We start from the raw sequence: 23,457 nt of genomic DNA on the forward strand, positions 1-23,457 counted from the left end.
CTTTCTTCGTTGCAACTTGAGATCGGAAAACATAGCTCTATTTTGCTCCATTGGTTTCTTAATGTGGATTTTTCGATGTGAAGATGAAACATATAGTTTCAATGTTGCTTTTCTTTCATTTCTTGTTGTGTCTTTGGATTTATTTAGGGGAAGTTCAACAACACATTTTTAAGTAAAATACATAATCTCGTTTCGTTAGTGATAAAAAATTTAATTTTTTTATTATGTGGTCAATGTTACGTGAAAGTTGTTTTTTTTATAATGTTGTTATTTAACTTTGTTGTTGATTTATGGTTCATTCTTTTTTTTTTTGAATGAATAAGATCTTTATCAGGAATGACTTGTATATTTATTTGGACATATAAAAGAGAAGATAAATGACATGTTTAATTGAAAAGGATTTATATATTTAACATCAATTATTTTCATATTGTTGATGAAGTAATGATATGGTTATTTTTTATTGTATCGTAGATTTGTCTTCATACATGGTGTGACAAAAAATACATTGTTGAAATAAATGGTATTCTTAGGGATACAAATCGTCGTACAAGGATTGGAGAGATAATTTTCAAATGGTGTTTGTATAACGAGAGACCTTTAGACATATTTATACAAGGAATGACTTGTATAAGTAGACATACAAAAGAGAAAATAAATGGCATGTTTAATTGGAAAGGGTTTATATATTTGACATCAATTATTTTCATATTATTGATGAAGTAATGGTATGGTTATTTTTTTTATGGTATTGTATATTTGTCTTCATACATAGTTTGACAAAAAATACATTGTTGAAATGAATGATATTCTTAAGAATACAAATCGTACAAGGATTGGAGAGACACTTTTCAAATGGTGTTTATATATTGAGAGACCTTTAGACATATGTTGTCTTTTATTGAAGGAGATGGTTAGCCGATGAGTTTCTTTGAATCAATCCTTTCGTGTGACGCAAAGATAATTGTCCTCAACAAGTATAATTGTAGGTATGTGTTTGATGTTGGCTATAGGTGGACTAAAGTAGAATTTGATGAAAATTTATGTGGTGTTATAGGTTCACTTTTTAGTTCAAAAGCAATAACCATTAAATATATTATTAAAATGATGAAATGTATTGTACGTATTAATAAAGATGGTGTAGACAATATTTGTTGTTTATATATATTGGTTTGTTTTGTTGTGCTTTATTTTTCTAGAAAATAAAAAAGTTATAAGTAATATGTCTTGTACAATATTAGACAATATTGATAGTTCGTCAAACTATAAATGGACAAATGTTGTTCATAGTTTATTTGTGAAAAAGTCCTAATTACATTGTTTAAAACTTTAAAACATGAAGAACTTTTAATAAGCCTAAGTATTTCACATTTTCTCGCGTCTCTATCATGTATCTGAAACATTTGCAACTCTATCATGTATCTGAAACATTTGCAACATTTTCTACTCCTGTATAACCAAAGGTCATATGATCATCGCAAGGCACAAACACAAACACATACAAGTATAGACAAACTACCATTAACACCACCAATAACAATATAATATATGAATAACAAATAAACACAACATAACAACCACACATTCATCTATAGCATTATCCTCACTAACATTATCATTTTCACACCATGATCTCACTAGTACAAAAACAACGTATAACGTCACGCGTTCAACATCCAACCACCGAATAACCAGGGTTAAAAATGAGCGGTGACATTTTTGTAAATAATGCAATTATTAAACGTCGTTTAGAGTTGTAATTCGACGTAAAGGATATAAAACGTCGAATGACTTTTAAATTCAACGTCAAAAGGTTAGTGAATTCAATAAAAAATTGAGTAGGAGATTGAAAATTCATTTAGTTTATCTTAGCGCGCGATACCCTCTTCTCTTCTCAAACTTTTCTCGAACGAAGTTTGACGAGCATCACATGTAATCTTTCTTTCATTTAATACAAATGCATGTTAATTAATTAATTTATGTATGATTTTTGTTTGTTTAAACCGATTATTTTCGTGCTCTTGTCCTTCATAGGCGCATTATTCTTTCTCTCTCACTGTGACGAAACTTTATTTTGACGAACCCACTTTTTGAAGATTAGCTTTCGTTTTCGTTTTAAGAACTTATTTGTTGAACTTGTTTGTTGTTTTTTTTTGTTGAACTTGTTTGTTGTTGTTGTTTAGTCGATGTTGTTTATTGTTGTTGTTTGATTGATCTTGTTTGTTGTTGGTTATTATTTTTTGTTGTTGATACTACACTACATGTTCATAGTTCATGTTTTATAAAATACCAAAAACTGAAATTTGTTGTTTTTTTGCTTTTCAGATCTCGTAGAGTTGTAAAAAATGATCACAATTAATTAAAAAAAAACTAAAACAATTGATTAACGTCGAATGTTGACCAAATTTGACAATAACTTAACGCATATATTAACAAAATTTGACATTTAATTAACGTCGAATTTTTTAAATTTAACGTAAATTTAACATCTCCTGATATGATGTTGTTCGCGAATTAGCTGTTAAAAGTCCAGAATATTCGACGTTGTATGCGATTTTTGTACTAGTGTCTTCATCAACATCCTCATCAGCCATGTCATTACCATACCATCAATGTCATCCTTATCAACACAGTCTCCAAATACATCATCATCATGAACCCCAACATCATCATCAAGGACCCTAGTCTATCTCCTGTACTCAACCATAACACCTATAGCTTTCCCATATAGGCTCACAACCATACCACTTGTAGCTTCCCCATATAGGCTCGTAACCATACTACCTGTAGCTTCCTCATACAGGATCGTTCAAGTCGTCCCACCCTCACGGCTAAAGGACATGTTTCCCTACTCCGCAAGGACTTATGAGTAAAAACATCGACATATCGCGTACCGGGTACTAAACTCAACAACGAGCCAAAGACTAGGCAAAACATCATTCCAAATATAAAGAAGGTGCAGTACTTGAACGTCACTCTCTTTTCGCACACAAGGCCAAAGAGAGCCCATATCCCGTATCACACGGTAGATAGTAAAAAACTTGGGATTTACTAGGTATAAGATAAACACGTCCCTTTCTTCAAGTATATACCACTAACAAGACCTCAACTTCACCCTCAAGGTATTAAAATTCATAACTCAATCTATACTTCTTCACTTATTGATCTTAAAACCTCCCAATCATATGAAGTCAACCAAACACATACCTTAATCAACTAAATACTATCTACACTCCTTTTATCATCATTCACATATCAACATTTAAAGAGTCATCCATATTCTAATGTGGACCCAACGTAGGTCCTACTCAAACAATGTTACAAATGTAACCCAGTCCAACAAAATTAAGCCAACACAAATTATTCATTCTATTGTAACCATGCACTTATTGTAGCCTATGATACCCATGCTTTACCATTTAAAAATATTAATTTTATTTCTAATTGTCCCTTTTATTATAACCTCTTGATTCACTTAAGCACAATAGACAGGAACGTAAACATATAGACAATTTTATTGTAAAGATATTTATCTTAACATGTAGTTATTTTGATTATTTTACCATGCACTTCATATTTGAACTTTCTTTTACTTGTATACAGACTTGTAACATGGAACTCTTATTTTCGATGTTGTTAAACTGTACTAAAGACATGAAGCCAACATTTAAAGTACAACATATCGTTATTCCCACTCAACCAAACATGTAAGCAGTTTGCCTTAATGGTTTGACCAAAGTGTGGTCCCATTCAATATATAGATTTGATTAAGAATGTTGTAATAATTTGTTCATATGGTGTTGTGAGTGTTCCAGATATGATTGTAGGGTCATTGTTCTCAAAATGATTGAATTGTGGGATGATTTTCCTAAAAGGGCTACTCAGTTTGTGCCTTCCGTCCCATTAGGAGGCACTTCATCTTCACGTGGTTCAAAGCGGAAGGCACCTATGGTCGACATAATGGACTCACAATTTGATAAGTTGACAACAAGGCTCGATGGCTTCATGGACGTCATGGGATCCAGTAATGCTCATTTTGAGAAAATATCATCCATAATCGAGCGTCAAGTGATTGCCATTGAGAAGAGGAATGAAATTCTCAATAACCAAGTGGAAATCATGCGTCGCACCCCATCTTTCCAATACACTGAGGACAACATATGGGAAATGTTATCTACGATGAACATACAAGAAGATACACTTATGGAACAATAATATGATTTCATGTGTGCAAACCCTGTATGCACGAAAAGGTTAATGAAAATGCCCTCACATCATAGATGGAATAAGTTGTTTAACAATGATGAGGGATGGTAGTTAAGTCCATGTATATGTTTAATAGTTTTAAGTTGATTTTTATTATAACATTTTGACCCATCCTACAATTGTTGCATTATATTGAACTATGTTAATTATCAGCACTTATTATATGTATGAAGTTCGTAATTGTTATTAATATTATATTGTTGTTATGAAATTTTTTTGTTTTTGTTCTCTCTTTTTTGTTGAAGTTATTCTTTCAATGGCATCATCATCATGAAAAATGACTCGAAGAAGTCGTAAGGGAAAAGAAACAGTGATTGAGACAAACACTTTTTCACAAAGGAGGTCATTCGTGAAAGAAGTATTAGATCCATGTCGTTTCTTCAACGATAGTCATTAGATGGAGCATTAAGCAACTGATATCTCTACAAAAAATGTTCTAGTTCGAAGACTGTGAATTTTGATTCATTTGTCACCTGTAGTCTATATTTTCATCATCACCTTGTGTTTCAGGGCGTATCATATTTTGTTAAATTGGAATAATCTTTCTATCTAGATTTGATAAAAGTCTTCTATTCAAATCTAAGGATCTCAATAAATTGATATCTTCAGAGTGAGGTCAACAAAAAAGAGAATTAAGTTGAGACCAGCTGATTGGTTAAATGTTGCTCATCTAAAATATGAGGGTCGAAAATTGTTCTTTGAAAATATACCAGATGACTTTCCTTATGATTACGAGATGACATTTTGGCTACTATGGTTAGACCAGAAATGCGGGGTCAACAGACTTCGACATTATGCTATCGTGCATATGTTAACTCCACGAGTTGGAAATTTCGCAAAATTGTTGCAAGAAGATATTTTTATGTTATGAGTGCTAAAAAATAATATATCTATCAATTGACCTCATCAAATTGTGCAACATATGCTTAAATGCAATGTTAGTGACACAACTCCACTATATGGTGTATTGATCACCAAAATCATGCAATATAGTATAGTACATCTTGACATCGATGCAACACTCAGATTGGGACCAAACAACAATTTTCTACCAATTATTTAAAGAGGGTGAATATTGTTAACATCAATGGTGTTTGGCAGCATGATCTCCATATTGATGAAGACGAAGGACAAACAGAACATCAAGGTCCTAAACTATAAATGGACAAATGTTGTTCATAGTTTATTTGTGAAAAAGTCCTAATTACATTGTTTAAAACTTTAAAACATGAAGAACTTTTAATAAGCCTAAGTATTTCACATTTTCTCGCGTCTCTATCATGTATCTGAAACATTTGTAACTCTATCATGTATCTGAAACATTTGCAACATTTTCTACTCCTGTATAACCAAAGGTCATATGATCATCGCAAGGCACAAACACAAACACATACAAGTATAGACAAACTACCATTAACACCACCAATAACAATATAATATATGAATAACAAATAAACACAACATAACAACCACACATTCATCTATAGCATTATCCTCACTAACATTATCATTTTCACACCATGATCTCACTAGTACAAAAACAACGTATAACGTCACGCGTTCAACATCCAACCACCGAATAACCAGGGTTAAAAATGAGCGGTGACATTTTTGTAAATAATGCAATTATTAAACGTCGTTTAGAGTTGTAATTCGACGTAAAGGATATAAAACGTCGAATGACTTTTAAATTCAACGTCAAAAGGTTAGTGAATTCAATAAAAAATTGAGTAGGAGATTGAAAATTCATTTAGTTTATCTTAGCGCGCGATACCCTCTTCTCTTCTCAAACTTTTCTCGAACGAAGTTTGACGAGCATCACATGTAATCTTTCTTTCATTTAATACAAATGCATGTTAATTAATTAATTTATGTATGATTTTTGTTTGTTTAAACCGATTATTTTCGTGCTCTTGTCCTTCATAGGCGCATTATTCTTTCTCTCTCACTGTGACGAAACTTTATTTTGACGAACCCACTTTTTGAAGATTAGCTTTCGTTTTCGTTTTAAGAACTTATTTGTTGAACTTGTTTGTTGTTTTTTTTTTGTTGAACTTGTTTGTTGTTGTTGTTTAGTCGATGTTGTTTATTGTTGTTGTTTGATTGATCTTGTTTGTTGTTGGTTATTATTTTTTGTTGTTGATACTACACTACATGTTCATAGTTCATGTTTTATAAAATACCAAAAACTGAAATTTGTTGTTTTTTTGCTTTTCAGATCTCGTAGAGTTGTAAAAAATGATCACAATTAATTAAAAAAAAACTAAAACAATTGATTAACGTCGAATGTTGACCAAATTTGACAATAACTTAACGCATATATTAACAAAATTTGACATTTAATTAACGTCGAATTTTTTAAATTTAACGTAAATTTAACATCTCCTGATATGATGTTGTTCGCGAATTAGCTGTTAAAAGTCCAGAATATTCGACGTTGTATGCGATTTTTGTACTAGTGTCTTCATCAACATCCTCATCAGCCATGTCATTACCATACCATCAATGTCATCCTTATCAACACAGTCTCCAAATACATCATCATCATGAACCCCAACATCATCATCAAGGACCCTAGTCTATCTCCTGTACTCAACCATAACACCTATAGCTTTCCCATATAGGCTCACAACCATACCACTTGTAGCTTCCCCATATAGGCTCGTAACCATACTACCTGTAGCTTCCTCATACAGGATCGTTCAAGTCGTCCCACCCTCACGGCTAAAGGACATGTTTCCCTACTCCGCAAGGACTTATGAGTAAAAACATCGACATATCGCGTACCGGGTACTAAACTCAACAACGAGCCAAAGACTAGGCAAAACATCATTCCAAATATAAAGAAGGTGCAGTACTTGAACGTCACTCTCTTTTCGCACACAAGGCCAAAGAGAGCCCATATCCCGTATCACACGGTAGATAGTAAAAAACTTGGGATTTACTAGGTATAAGATAAACACGTCCCTTTCTTCAAGTATATACCACTAACAAGACCTCAACTTCACCCTCAAGGTATTAAAATTCATAACTCAATCTATACTTCTTCACTTATTGATCTTAAAACCTCCCAATCATATGAAGTCAACCAAACACATACCTTAATCAACTAAATACTATCTACACTCCTTTTATCATCATTCACATATCAACATTTAAAGAGTCATCCATATTCTAATGTGGACCCAACGTAGGTCCTACTCAAACAATGTTACAAATGTAACCCAGTCCAACAAAATTAAGCCAACACAAATTATTCATTCTATTGTAACCATGCACTTATTGTAGCCTATGATACCCATGCTTTACCATTTAAAAATATTAATTTTATTTCTAATTGTCCCTTTTATTATAACCTCTTGATTCACTTAAGCACAATAGACAGGAACGTAAACATATAGACAATTTTATTGTAAAGATATTTATCTTAACATGTAGTTATTTTGATTATTTTACCATGCACTTCATATTTGAACTTTCTTTTACTTGTATACAGACTTGTAACATGGAACTCTTATTTTCGATGTTGTTAAACTGTACTAAAGACATGAAGCCAACATTTAAAGTACAACATATCGTTATTCCCACTCAACCAAACATGTAAGCAGTTTGCCTTAATGGTTTGACCAAAGTGTGGTCCCATTCAATATATAGATTTGATTAAGAATGTTGTAATAATTTGTTCATATGGTGTTGTGAGTGTTCCAGATATGATTGTAGGGTCATTGTTCTCAAAATGATTGAATTGTGGGATGATTTTCCTAAAAGGGCTACTCAGTTTGTGCCTTCCGTCCCATTAGGAGGCACTTCATCTTCACGTGGTTCAAAGCGGAAGGCACCTATGGTCGACATAATGGACTCACAATTTGATAAGTTGACAACAAGGCTCGATGGCTTCATGGACGTCATGGGATCCAGTAATGCTCATTTTGAGAAAATATCATCCATAATCGAGCGTCAAGTGATTGCCATTGAGAAGAGGAATGAAATTCTCAATAACCAAGTGGAAATCATGCGTCGCACCCCATCTTTCCAATACACTGAGGACAACATATGGGAAATGTTATCTACGATGAACATACAAGAAGATACACTTATGGAACAATAATATGATTTCATGTGTGCAAACCCTGTATGCACGAAAAGGTTAATGAAAATGCCCTCACATCATAGATGGAATAAGTTGTTTAACAATGATGAGGGATGGTAGTTAAGTCCATGTATATGTTTAATAGTTTTAAGTTGATTTTTATTATAACATTTTGACCCATCCTACAATTGTTGCATTATATTGAACTATGTTAATTATCAGCACTTATTATATGTATGAAGTTCGTAATTGTTATTAATATTATATTGTTGTTATGAAATTTTTTTGTTTTTGTTCTCTCTTTTTTGTTGAAGTTATTCTTTCAATGGCATCATCATCATGAAAAATGACTCGAAGAAGTCGTAAGGGAAAAGAAACAGTGATTGAGACAAACACTTTTTCACAAAGGAGGTCATTCGTGAAAGAAGTATTAGATCCATGTCGTTTCTTCAACGATAGTCATTAGATGGAGCATTAAGCAACTGATATCTCTACAAAAAATGTTCTAGTTCGAAGACTGTGAATTTTGATTCATTTGTCACCTGTAGTCTATATTTTCATCATCACCTTGTGTTTCAGGGCGTATCATATTTTGTTAAATTGGAATAATCTTTCTATCTAGATTTGATAAAAGTCTTCTATTCAAATCTAAGGATCTCAATAAATTGATATCTTCAGAGTGAGGTCAACAAAAAAGAGAATTAAGTTGAGACCAGCTGATTGGTTAAATGTTGCTCATCTAAAATATGAGGGTCGAAAATTGTTCTTTGAAAATATACCAGATGACTTTCCTTATGATTACGAGATGACATTTTGGCTACTATGGTTAGACCAGAAATGCGGGGTCAACAGACTTCGACATTATGCTATCGTGCATATGTTAACTCCACGAGTTGGAAATTTCGCAAAATTGTTGCAAGAAGATATTTTTATGTTATGAGTGCTAAAAAATAATATATCTATCAATTGACCTCATCAAATTGTGCAACATATGCTTAAATGCAATGTTAGTGACACAACTCCACTATATGGTGTATTGATCACCAAAATCATGCAATATAGTATAGTACATCTTGACATCGATGCAACACTCAGATTGGGACCAAACAACAATTTTCTACCAATTATTTAAAGAGGGTGAATATTGTTAACATCAATGGTGTTTGGCAGCATGATCTCCATATTGATGAAGACGAAGGACAAACAGAACATCAAGGTCCTAAACATGATGACTCTATTAAAGGAAGCCAACACTTTGGTGGTCATTTTGAACATCCTCCCTATCCTTTAAATCTCGACATGATGACTCAAATGTGGGAGAGGTTGAAGACTTACAAAATAGAATGCAAGGTATCAAATAAAATATAAAGACATATTCAACCAATTGAGGATAACTTGACCAACTTATCTCTAAACATGAATCGACAATTCACATACCTCAATTTTAATATTAACTTAATTCTATACTAATTAAATGATTAAGTTCTATAATATTGATTCCATAATTACATCAGCGAAACAAAAAAACCTTTATTATAAATTATGATCATAAATATTTAATTTAACTTCACAAACAAAAAAATTATACCACTTAATAATAAATTATATTCTTAAAAAAATTAAATTTTAAACATATTTATTTGATTTTACTTAAATACAAATTTATTTTATTTTCAAAAATGATTTTGATTTTTTTTATAATATTTTTTACCAATAAACACATTATTAATAAATATCATTTTAATAATATTTATTTTCTATCAATTTTAACATTTTTTTATCAATCAGATTTGACAAATCATAAACTTTACTTCACCTTCAAATTTCTTAAAAACCCCCTAAAAGAAAAAATAAATCTAATAAAACAAAATTTATGACCAAAAATAAATCTAATAAAACAAAATTTATGACAGTCCACCTATATAAAATCATCCAATTCTTTAAAAAAATCAATATATTTCAATTTCCCAACAAAAAATCAATATATTTCAATTTCCAACAAATGTTAGTGCTGATCCTTCACTTATTCATATAAATAAAATCATTCCTAACTTTTTAAATACACAACGTCTACTAAACTACCTCTAAATTTTACACCAAATACACATTTTTACAATCTTTTCGTACTAAAAATAGAGAACGACCTCTCCAAATATCATACATGCCTACACATTAGGTATCTCAAATTTAAAACACCCTACTTACGTCTGACATACAATCAATATTCACATTGATCTTACCAACGAATTTTCCAAACAAACATCTTCTACTAATATAATATCACGAGGATACAATGTCTAATGCAGACTCTAACATGGTGACGCATGTTTCAAACTTGTCACCAGAACAAACCAGTCCAAGAGTCACTTATTACAGCACTTACATCAGTTTCCATACAAGTCTTATTTAATACTAAATTTACTCAAGCATAGGCATAAGAAGGTTTCCACGTTTCTTTAAGGGTACCATTAAACTTTGAGAAACTTCTTTTCCTTCAAGCTCTCCACAGTGTCCTTGAGGCTCACTTCCAAAGGAATATAGTCAATCCCCAAGCTCTTCGCTTTTTCCTTGGAAACCTGAAATATCGGTACCCATGGCTTATCGTCTTCACACCTGACAATATTGTTGACAGAGTGAAATGGGTATTAGAAAAATCAAAAACAACAAAATCTCAAATTACTTATAATTATACAAATGCAAAACAACATTAGACCACCAAATCAAGTGTCACGTTGGGCCCATAACCTAATGAGTTTTTCTTACAAAACAATTTTTTAAATACCTACATATGCAAAGTTTTTCTTTTGGCCTCACCTAATGAACATATAATTCACTAAATTCCAACCACACAAGTTACCATAGCTACAAAAATATACTGGAGACGTTTAAGTGTGAAAAGTTCTAGTCATTAGATTATGGTGAAACTAAGAATCTCAAGTATGCACCTAGAGTTATATGTATCAATATTGCATATGCAAAACAATACATGTTCAAATCCAGGATATCTAAAAATTTATGCATGAAGAAGTCATAATATCTATTCCCCAGCCAAGAGTGTTCCACACCACTTGTACAGTAGCTAATTAATTTTAGTAAATTAATATATTTTTCATAAGCTTGAGTTAACACAGATTGTTGATATTGTAAATTAGGACAAATTGGTAGCGGCATATAGTCTTATGTTAGGAAGGTTGTTATGTTGTTTTAGCCTATAGAATCTAAGGTTTTGTATAGATTCAGATCATCATCGCTGAATGCATTTATGCACTAAATTCAGTTTTTAAGCAAAGTAAAGCAATAAACAGTAAGGTACAACAGACGGGGACTTTAGTTCACCTTTTATGTATATAAAATGTATGCAATTTAGATACTATCAAAATATTTATACTCACTTCTCTGGAATTTGCAATGTTGGGTATAAATCTCGTAAAATCTTCGCAGCCTCTCCGAAGTGTGCCACTCTCTCAACTAGTAAATATCTTCCATTAGCTGAAGCATTCTCATATGCTAGAATATGGGCCATTGCAACATCTTTCACGTCGACCCATCCCAAAGAATTGTTTTTATATGTTTTCGCTCCTGTGTCAAGGCGATGAATCAGTTTCTTCAATTATCTAAAAATTGTGCAGTGAAAATCATAACACATAAAGGCTGTACATGTGTGTGAGTGTGTGGGGTTAATGAGTCCAAGTAGTTGTTAGCAAATAACTTTGTTAGTTGTTTAAAACATTTTACTGTTATTGTTCCTGTAATTTCAATTATCTCTTGATAGTAGGATTCCTAATGTCTGGCTATGTGGGGTTTGAATTTGCCTACTTAAAGACTCTGATAAGTGAATAACAAAGTGCAGTAGTTTATTATCATTCTCTTCTGTTTTCTATCATTAACGCTTTAGCTATGCAGCAGCGTTTATTAGTAACATAACATAGTTTGAGTTGAATTATAACAAATTATTAACCAGTCCTTTTCGTATTGCATTTTAATCTCTGTTTTATTATTTTATATTTCCTTTTCATTTCATTTCACTCATAACAGTTGTAGTTGAAAAAAATTACATTCTGTAATCAAGAAGCAGACAAAGCAAACAATAGAAATTATACAGCACGCTGCATAAATAGTAATTACTTACCATTAACTAAACTTAAAACTATAGCAGAACTAGTATTAAGCTCTGGTTGCAAGAGAGGTCCAATAACCAATGCTGGGTTCATTGTAACCATGTCAATATTGTTTTCTTTAACAAATTTCCAGGCAGCATCTTCGGCCAGAGTCTTTGAAAGGTTATACCATAACTAAAACAAAAACAGGAAATAGAAAGAAAAAGTGAAGAACATGATAACACAGTATACATAACAAATTACAACACTTGGTTGACATTTGAATAAATATAAGTATTAAAGTTCAGTAGCAATCGTCTAATGCATATAAAATTACAACTAATAAGCTGTTCTCATATCATATGAACAAATTGAGAGAAGCAGATTAAATTCTTTTGTAGTGCAGCTACGCATGAGAATTACTGAACAATGAGTGCATAATACCAAAATTACAACAAACAGAATTTAATCTTACGAAGGAATACCCAGTCTTCACTGGGATGAAGCTAAAATAATTGTTGGTGTTTACTTGTATACTTTGTTTGAGAAACGTCTCTATGCACCTCAAATTAGATTTTAAACCGTTGGCTATAACATCAAAACTTAATAGGTAAAACATTAGCCGTATCATGAAAAGCTTGTGTGCACTTACATGCTATGGAAAGCAAAGAATATAAGCCATACTCTGCTTGAAATACTACTTTTTATTTTTCCACGAATGGTGTTAAGCCAATGGTTTCTTTGAAAGATTAGACTCACATACATTAGTGGAAGTAAAAAGTGATTTTGTATTCAAGATTTTTTCTTCTAAAACTCACACCAGTAGATCTTCTTGGTCTTCAAATTATTCGTTGTCTGAAACTTTACTGTATATACAATTTGTGTGGTTCTCCAATGAAGTTTCATCTAGGTAATGAGGATTAACGTGTAATGAAAGTTTATTAGAGGAAACAGCACATACCCCTGTTCTCTTACAGTATTCCGGGTCAGAATACCAAGTCTCGTCAACCACTACATCAGGGTTTTTAGGCCTGTCGCTGAACGCAACTGCAGCAATAGAAGAAGTTAAAACGACGCGTTTCAGCGTGGGCGAGTTCACACACGATTTCAGAACATTCAGAGTCCCTTTCACTGCCGGATCCAACAACTCAGTCTGCAATAGATAAATTAAAAACAAAATATTACACAGCAACAGATAAAAAAATAAACACAAATCAAATTGCAAAAGAAGCAAACCTGCGGATCTTTGGCATCGTTGAAAAAGGGAGAGGCAGTGTGAAACACAGCGTGACAACCTTGAACGGCAGAGTCAAAGGAACCTTCTTCTAGAAGATTGGCCTTGACGAGATGCAATCTCTCCTTCGCACCATCAAGGCTGAGCAAGTGATCTACCTTTTTGGAATTACCTGAACATCACACATTACCCAATCTTTAATCTTCCAAATAGTAATGCATCACCACAAATAATCAACCACGAAAACAAAAATTATAGAAGATAAAGAAAAAACATACTCGTGTCGCGAACGGTGGCCTTCACGGTGTAGCCGCGTTCGAGAAGAAACTTGACGAGCCAGGAAGCGATGTAACCGGAAGCGCCGGTGACACACACTACTTTTCCAGCGGCGGTGCTCATTGTGGATTATGTTGTTCTGCTCTGTGCTTTCTTCGTGGAGTGTTGTGCTTTGTTCACTGAAGGCAAATTATAGTGTTCCAAGGAATCACGTGGCTTGCATTATTATTCATTAAAAAAGTGCTGTTTGGTTCGATATTCTTGCACACACTTCTGGATACAGAAAAAGGAGTGGTGTTGAGATGAACCAGGTGGCTTACCTTATCTACTTACACCAAGCGGGAAGTGTGACCCCATTTGTCTGGGCGAATGATGCTGAATAAAGTTAAGGAAAACGTTTCTTTTAACAACGTTTTCTTGACACAGTTATGATAACGTGGTGGTTGTCGCGGATATTTAAAAAAATAAATTAATATATAATTGATCAGGTAAGAGTATTATGGGAAGAAAAAAAATATGAAATTTCATTTCGTGCTGTTGTATCTTCTTTTATTTGCATTTCGCAGTTTCATCTGATCTCTCGTATTTTCTCATCTCTCGCGTTCCCTCATCTCTCTTAGTTCTATTATCTTTCTGGTGTTCAAAGACTAACCTTATCGTTAAACTCTAAAGAATCATCTTCTCGCTGTCTTGGACGTCCGTCTTCTGCAGCATTGAAACCCTTCACGTGGTGTTTTTTAGAAAATAGAACTCCACGAACCCTAACCAACTTCTCGACCCTTGTTGTTTTGTTGATGTTATAACTGTAGGTCCAATGACAACCCAATGACAACCCTTTTCTTCGTCTCTCTCCACCATTTTCACTTTGTCTAGAGCATTGCTTTCACTCTCACGGGTCTTCTCGATCGAAAGAAATTTTTCACTCGAGTTGGAACTTAGTACATGTTTTTTATATACAAAAGATCATGATTTTAAATGTCGGGTAATATGTACTGATAATATATTATATGAATAAAATTTCAATTTTGATATAGTACCATACGTTCTCTAATAGTGTTGTTCGACCATATATATTGAAACTTTTATTTCGTTATGGGTGTTTGGTACAAAAATCGATTATGTAAGCGACCTTGATAGGCCTAAGTGTTGGTGCCTAAAAAATTGATCCAATTCAATTAAGTGTTGGTGCCTAAAAAAAGAATCACATTACACATGTGCCCAAAAAAAGATCAAATTCAATTAGGTAAAATTTTTTGGTACTTGTGCTCACAGCGGACTCCTATAGCACAAGTTTTTGTACAAAACCAGATTTTTGTTGTGTAATCGTTTACAGGGTCCTTGTAATCGATTACAATGGCAAAAAAGGCCTAAAATTTATTAGCATGACATAATTTGAAAGGTCTTTGAGTCTAGATTCCAATAAAACAAGAATCAACTCATTTGGAATTCGGTGGAGAAAGTTATGAGCAAAACAACCAGCAAAGGTCAGAGTTGACAAGAATATATAAAGCGTTAACTTTAAGGAATAAATTGTACCTACTCAGATGTCCAAAAATTACAAATTAGTAGTCATTCAAAAGCTTTTTGAGTCTAGTTTCTAAAAAAAAAGAATCACATCATTTGAAGGTCGGTGGGAAAAATTATCATTAAAATAGAAAGCAAATATCAAAGTTGATAGCATGTTAACTTGGTCATGACACCAACATTGGATCTTTCCTCCACCAAAGACTGCCAAAAACCCAGTTTTCAGACTCTACTCACACTCAAACATTAAAAAGAACTCTCATCCATTCAAGAAATATGAAAAAATAATTTTTGGCTACCTATGTGCTCACAGCTCGCTCCTTCAGCACAAGTTTTTGTACAAAACCAGAATTTTGTTCGTGAAATCGTTTACAGGGTCCTTGTAATCGATTACAATGGCAAAAAAGGCCTAAAATTGATTAGCATGACATAATTTGAAAGGTCTTTGAGTCTAGATTCCAATAAAACAAGAATCAACTCATTTGGAGTTCGGTGGAGAAAGTTATGAGCAAAACAACCAGCAAAGTTCAGAGTTGGCAGGAATATATAAAGCGTTAACTTTAAGGAATAAACTATACCTACTCAGATGTCCAAAAATTACAAATTATTAGTCATTGGAAAGCTTTTTGAGTCTAGTTTCTAATAAAAAAAGATCACATCATTTGGAGGTCGGTGGGAAAAGTTATCATTAAAATAGAAAACAAAGGTCAAAGTTGACAGCATGTTAACTTGGTCATGACACCAACATTAGGTCTTTCCTCCACCAAAGACTGCCAAAATCAAGTGAAGACCACCAAAGTTGCCATAAACATTGTTCCTTTCCTCTATCATGGGGTGCCCAATCATGGCTTCTCAGCCTCTACTCACACTTAAACACCAAAATCAAGTGAAAACCAGTGGATTTATGCCAAAAAATTAAAAATTTTGACTATGGCCACCTAGGTTACCACAACTGGCTCCTACAGTGCAAGTTTATGTACAAATCCTGGATTTTGTTCGTGTAATCGTTTACCAAACATCTGTAAACGATTACGAGTGTGTTTTTTTTGTGTAGAAGGTTCAGAACTTCATATAAGTTGCTTATCTCATAAACATTGTTCCTTTCCTCTATCATGGGGTGCCCAAACATGACTTCTCAGCCTCTACTCACACTTAAACACCAAAAGCAAGTGAAAACCAGTGGATTTATGCCAAAAAATTAAAAATTTTGACTATGGTCACCTAGGTTACCATAGCTAGCTCCTACAGTACAAGTTTCTGTACAAATCCTGGATTTTGTTCGTGTAATCGTTTTCCAAGCATCTGTAAACGATTACAAGTGTATTTTTTGGTGCAGAAGTTCCAGGACTTCACCTAACTTGTTCAACTCAACAAAATTGTTTCTTATGTCCAACAGGGGTGTCCAAACATGATTTCCTACAATAAAATCACACCAAAACCATTGAATTTATGCCAAAAATATAAAAGTTTACACTATGGTCACCTATGTTACCACAGCTGGCTCCTGCAGTACAAGTTTTTGTAGAAATTCCATTTTTTTTCTCGTGTAATCATTTACCAAAGAGGTGTAATCGATTACAACTATGTTTTTTGGTGCAGAAGTTCCAAGACTTCACCTAACTTCATCATGTCACAAGCATTGTTTCATTCCTCCATCAAATACATCAATACTAATCAAAGTGGCCACTTTATTCATTAACAATTCAAACAAAACCTCATTTCACAATGACAATAACAAAGGAAATTCAATTAAGATTAATAATATGTACAATTTTGTATTACTTTCTCTTAACATTGAACAAAATATATTCCAAATTATAAACATTTGTTCATCTATGTACAATTTTGTACTTAAGAAATCTATACAAATATCACTCATATTTTATTCTAAGAAATTCAGTGTAAGGAATCCTAATCACTTTGCTCTTGTAACGCCTTCGTGACCCCATCCTCACATAAGTCTTCATTGGAGGTGGATTGGTGGACATGCCTCCCGGGGAAAAAAATCTAGTGTTCATGGACGGTTATTCACGTAAAACACTCTATCCACCATCTCCGCAATCAGTGACCGGTGCTCCTCTGTCAAATGCTCGTTCAAAGTAGAAATATACTTTGTTGAAAATAAGTGACTAACCCTCAACTGCATCAACGACAAACAAAATAAACAAAACATAAAAGCCCTAAAACGAAAACAACAAAAAATTTAACAGAATAGGGAAAAGCCAAAATCCAAACTGAAAACGTAATGAACAAAATGAAAGAAGAATGCATTTACCTTGCTCGTCCAAGGACCATGGTTACCGAAACTTGCCATTTCGCACAATACACTCAACAAAGAGGACGAGACCAAGATGAAAAAATGTAACGAAAACGTAGAAGGAGAACGACAAGGAAGAGCGACAACCATAAGGAAGAGGGAGACCGAAAACCAAAAGGGAGAGCTAAAACGAAGATGGTGAACGAGAAGGAAGAGAAAGAACGGTGATTTCTAAGAAATAGGGCAAGGGATATATTTGGAATCCCAAATTTCTAAAACTCTTATCATTTTCGATGTTACAATTTCAGAAATAAAAAAAAAAATTGGACCAATGTGCTACTGACACCTGACATTATCAAGAGTATTAAAATTGTGTTGTTAAAATATCGGGATCGTAAAGATAATTACGGGATAATTACGAGAACGAGATAAGATTTTGTAAGAGATGCGTTAAACATAAATAGAAATAAAAAAAAAAAGTGGATGGTAGGAAAGATGTGGATTAAACAAAGATATAGGTAGGTATATAATTGATCTTGCCGTAATTGGTAAGTTATTCTGAATTTGCAGATTCTATTAAACAAAGAAATAAGGTTTCCAATTCTAGAATAATTTGAAAAGTAATACTAAATATCATATAACATTCTTTCTGATTCATTCTTTAAACTAAGTTGGGTGAGTTTAAATATATATATATATATATATATATATATATATATATATATATATATATATATATATATATATATATATATATGATGTACGGCTTAATATTAAATTTTGGTATAATATTTCATCTAATAGAGTGTTTTACTTTCTTTTATTTAATAAAAATAAATAACAAATAAGGTTTAATTATGTGTTTAATACTTACAAAGTGAAAAGGTTTTGATAGTGACTCTTACAAAAAAAAAATCTTAATTACTTCATTAATTAACCATTCGAAGTCCAAGCAGTTTATAGTCGATCAAATTAATAGTAATAATTGTATATAATAACATAATTGTTATAATTGGGAGAAGATATTAAAAATGTATTTGTGAGACCTCGGAAAATTAAACCATAATTATCTTGTCTAATCTCAATTAATACACTGCTGAGTTACCTGTCAGCTTCCATAAATGCACCCACGCCACACGTTCAGTGCATTTAAAACGCACTCACATTCTCATACGCACGCCTGCCATGTGTCACGTTAGAACATTCTGAAAACAGTAGTGGAAGACAGGTGTCCGCGTATGAGAGAACGTCCGGTTGACTTGGGGAAGAGAACTGAATTTTCTGAAACACTTCTTCCCATTCTCTGCATGCACTCACCTTCTTCCTCAAAACTGAATTCTCCATTTTCTCTACCTTCTCTCTAGAACCAGTTCACCTTCTCTCTACTGTAACTATTCACCTTCTTCTCCGATCACGTTTCAGAACCGTAGAAACGTTCCTGGAGACGTGAGCGTCATTCTGGACCGAACAGAATTGGGATCAGAACTAGTAAGTTCTCGTCGCTAACCGTTCGTCCATTTGGTTTCATGCGAACCCTAGTTCTGGTTGCATGCATGGGTTATAGGTCTGAGTTGTTTCTGATTTCTGGTGTTTTAGATTAAGTGCAAGTTGTTGAGCGAAACCTGAGGGTAGAACGCTGTTAGAGGACGAACTAAACCTTGCTTTTTGGGAGTACACTGCTATCCAGGTAAGGGAAGCTTAATAATTTAGTTTATACGTAGATGATTGTGTGCAAGTATGATAGAAATAGAATGTATGAGATGTATGTTGTTTGAGTATGCTTGAACGATCGCTGTTATGCATGAATGAATTTAGTATGTGCTGGTTGGTACGTATGAATTGGAAAATGGATGATTTTTGTATAGTATAAGTTGTTAATATGAATTCTATAAAGTATGTAAATTAAATGAGGAATATGAGATTATATGATTATGAATCGTATGAGAAATGTTGAGTTAGAATAGATGAAAAATATGAATATGATAATTCTTACTATGATAAAATGCGTTCGTCATCGTACGGTCTTATACCGTTCGGTTTCTAGTCAATTGCTTAAAAAGGAATTCTTTTATTTGAAAAGAGTTCTGATTGAGAACGAGCGTCCCGTGAAATACTATGTTGAGCGTTCGGCTCAGCCTAGTGGTAACCTCGTAAATTAAATTAAGTTATTATCCCTTATACTTATAAATTGGTAGCGCTCGGTCTTACACTGAGCGTTCGTCCTAATGAGCTCTCGGTCTTGTACCAAGCGTTCGCTTTAAATAATTATTGGTCTTATATCTAGCGTTCGTCCTAAGAAGTGTTCGGTCTTATACCGAACGCTCGTCCATACCTTTGATTTCAGAACGTACGTAAATAGCGTTCGTCTCAAATTATCAGTAAATGAATATTCGCTTTCGGTCATTGACTGGCAGTCGATCCTGTTAAACAAATTGTTCTCAGTATAACTAAATAATCGTCTTTTTGTATCTTTATCCATTTGAATTTGGTCTAGAGTCTTTGAACCTAAATTATTCTGAACATTGATGTTATATCTCTAAGAGTCGGTTCATTCAACTGATTCTAGTAGTAGTCACGTTCGTCATGTAAGTACGTCTTGATTTCTTCGGTTTGACAACGAGCCTTCTAAATCTATTCTTTAGCGTTCGTTATTTTATACTTTTAAAACTAAAGATAGAGATGATGATAAATTATAAGATGTTGAAGTGCGAACACTATATTGAATGATTATACGATTATGGAATTTGAACGAGCGTTCCAGGGAGGAACGACTCTTATATATATTGAATATTAAATTTTGGTAAAGTATGACTGTGGATAAGTTAAGACTCGCTGTCCATCCTGATGTTCCGTGAGTACTATCTTCATGTAGAGGAAGTATGTCATGTGTGGGAACGGCAGGAGGTCCTTAGTCCATAAGTTAACATGGGCGACGTAAGAACGGACTGACCTCGAGTGGCAGCTGTTTGGTGTATCCCAGTTACTACATCACTCGGGTGCAAGGACGCTTGTAACTACACAGATTCATACAGTCCGGACGGTCGGTCTAGAATATATATATATATATATATATATATATATATATATATTTTGGATGATGTTATATGTTGAGTTATGTGTTTGTATGAATTGAAATATTAGTGTATATGTTGATGTATGAATTAAATTACTTAAGCTTACCCTTTCGTTTTCCTTGTGTTGTCTTTTGTCTATGTACGTTCGTCCTGTCTTTGCAATGATCATCCATGTGGATGTGAGCAGATGGAGGTGCGTCACTTGAAGAGATGCTAGAAGAAGAAAATTTGGAAGACGCAAATCTGGTGGAAGTGGAAGTTAAAGCCGAGCCTTAGAGCGCTCGCGTGTTTTTCTTTTATTAGTCTGTTAGTTTTATTATAGACGTTCGGTCAAGGTTTTGTAAGACCGTTCGTCTCTGAACTCCTGTCTTTGTTGCGTTCGCTTATTTCTGTATTTTAAGCCGTTCGGCTTTTTGACCCTCGTTAGTATTGTAAAGACTGCACTGTTTTACTGTTAAATGTAATTAATTCTGATTATGGTAATTACTGTATTTTGAGATGTTACAGTATTCCTCTACCAAATCCAAAGGTGAGAACCCAAGAATAAAAGGTGATTAAATCAACTTTTTCTATATTTTCCATTTAGAGAGAATCAATTAGGAAATTGTCACAAATTTCACATCAAAATCTACAATAGAAACTAGTGAAACCTTGAGCTATAAACACTGCCTTGAAATCACTATAATTTTGAAAGTGAACAATATATTTTTTAGTATAAATTGTTATTATTAATGACGATTAATATAAAAATTCAATAAAATAAACTAGAAGAAAAGGTTAAGGGAATATATTATAATTATTCATGATAAAAATCTAAATGAATCTTTCAAAACTGAATTACATAATATATGTTTCTTTCAAAAGAAATTAGTAGTTTGAAACATTGGATTAACTATTTACCAAATGATTAAAAATAAATTATGCTAATGAAACTTGAAAAATATTATTGCAGGAGTAAAATAAACAGTGTATTTGTGAAACTTTACTTTAAAACACTGAAAAAATTATATTTAGAAAAAATATAAACAATGAGTAAACTTTATATAATTTAGGTTTAATAGGTTCGGAGGTCCTTATATTTGTGGGTTCGTTTTAATTAGGTCCTCCAATTTTGAAAGTGATCAATTTGGTCCCTAATTTAACAAAATTGAGTCAATAATACCCTTTCCGTTAAATATAATGGACGGCGTTAACTTTTAAAACATGTGGCATGTTGAGGCATCCTTTTATTTGCAGGTGGCACAGTTTTATTTGGAGGATGCTTCAACATACCACATGTTTAAAAAGTTAATGACGTCCATTGCATTTAACGGAAAGGATATTATTGACTCAATTTTGTTAAATTAGGGACCAAATTGATCACTTTCAAAATTGGAGGACCCAATTGAAACGAACCCACAAATATAGGGACCTCTGAACCTATTAAACCTAAATTATATAAAGTTTACTCATTGAAGTATAAATTTATATTTTGAGTAAACTTTATTAACGTTACGGGGGTTCTATGGTGTAGTGGTTAGCACTCTGGACTTTGAATCCAGCGACCTGGGTTCGACTCCCGGTAGGACCTTTTTTTTTCTTTTATTTTAGAAAAAGAAAAACTTATTTTAAAAGAAAAAAATTCTTTATTATACTCACCAAGTTATTTGCAGACATACATAATTCATTATTGGTTAACAACACTCTGTATTTTGAACTCACCTGGTTTCGACACCTGATAGATTTTTTTTATTAAAAAACAACTCATTTTAAGAGAATGTTTCTTTAATAAACTCACCAATTTAACCACAATGGGATACATAATTCATTGCAGAGAGACTTATTTTCTTAAAACATGTGTCTCTGTATTATATGTTTCTAAATACAGTGTTTTACAAATTCTTTTCTCCAATAGACATGAAATAAATAACAATTAAGATTTAATTATATTTTAATCATTATAAAATGAAAAAGATTTGATATTGAATCTTATAATTAAGGAAAACTGTAAAATTATTTATACGAAAAGATAACTGTAACATCCCAAAATATAGTAATTACCATAGATTAGAATTAATTACAATTAACAGTTAAAACATGCAGTCTTACACTAATCACGAATATTCCAAAACCGAACGTCTCACGTACAGAGGTAAAATACCATACAGCAGTATTTCAAAGTTTAAAGACGAACGGTTTTACAAACTTTAACCGAACGTCCAAAAGCTAACAGCAAAGATAAAAACTACAACTTAACGAGCGCTCTAGGGCTCGGCTTTAACCTCTACTTCAACCAGATTGGCGTCCTCCAAATTTTCTTCTTCCAGCGCTTCTTCAAGCAACGCCTCTCCATCTGCTCACATCCACACGGATGATCATTGCATCGACAAGACGGACGTACATGGACGAACGACAACACAAGGAAAACAACACAGGGTAAGCTTATTGAATTTAATTCACAAATAATTCATACACATAACATTTCAACATTCATAAAGATATCACAATACATATAATCAGTTCAAACTCTCATAAGACAGACCATCCGGACTGTATGAATCCATGTAACTACAGGCGTTCGTGCACTCGGGTGGTGTGGTAACTGGAAACACTCATCAGCTGCCACCCGAGGTTAGCCCTATCAGTCCAAAGTACTCAAT

General features: G+C 33.1%; 1 protein-coding gene and 1 non-coding gene across 2 annotated transcripts; one reads left to right on the forward strand and one right to left on the reverse strand.

Annotated features, from left to right (window-relative positions):
- Positions 1-10,603: 10,603 nt before the first annotated feature.
- On the reverse strand, positions 10,604-14,222 carry LOC108334282 (phenylacetaldehyde reductase). Its single transcript, XM_017570039.2, has 6 exons — positions 13,966-14,222; positions 13,690-13,859; positions 13,415-13,606; positions 12,486-12,648; positions 11,749-11,935; positions 10,604-10,969 (listed from the first exon to the last, which is right to left on the reverse strand). The coding sequence occupies exons 1-6, from the start codon at positions 14,084-14,086 to the stop codon at positions 10,825-10,827; spliced, it is 978 nt and encodes a 325-aa protein (XP_017425528.1). The 5' UTR covers positions 14,087-14,222; the 3' UTR covers positions 10,604-10,824.
- An 8,094-nt stretch (positions 14,223-22,316) lies between these two features.
- On the forward strand, positions 22,317-22,388 carry TRNAQ-UUG (transfer RNA glutamine (anticodon UUG)). Its single transcript has one exon. It is a non-coding gene; the product is annotated as a tRNA-Gln (tRNA).
- The last annotated feature ends 1,069 nt before the right edge of the window (positions 22,389-23,457 follow it).

Source organism: Vigna angularis, chromosome 11 (assembly GCF_016808095.1).
Source record: "Vigna angularis cultivar LongXiaoDou No.4 chromosome 11, ASM1680809v1, whole genome shotgun sequence".
Classification (NCBI taxonomy): domain Eukaryota; kingdom Viridiplantae; phylum Streptophyta; class Magnoliopsida; order Fabales; family Fabaceae; genus Vigna; species Vigna angularis.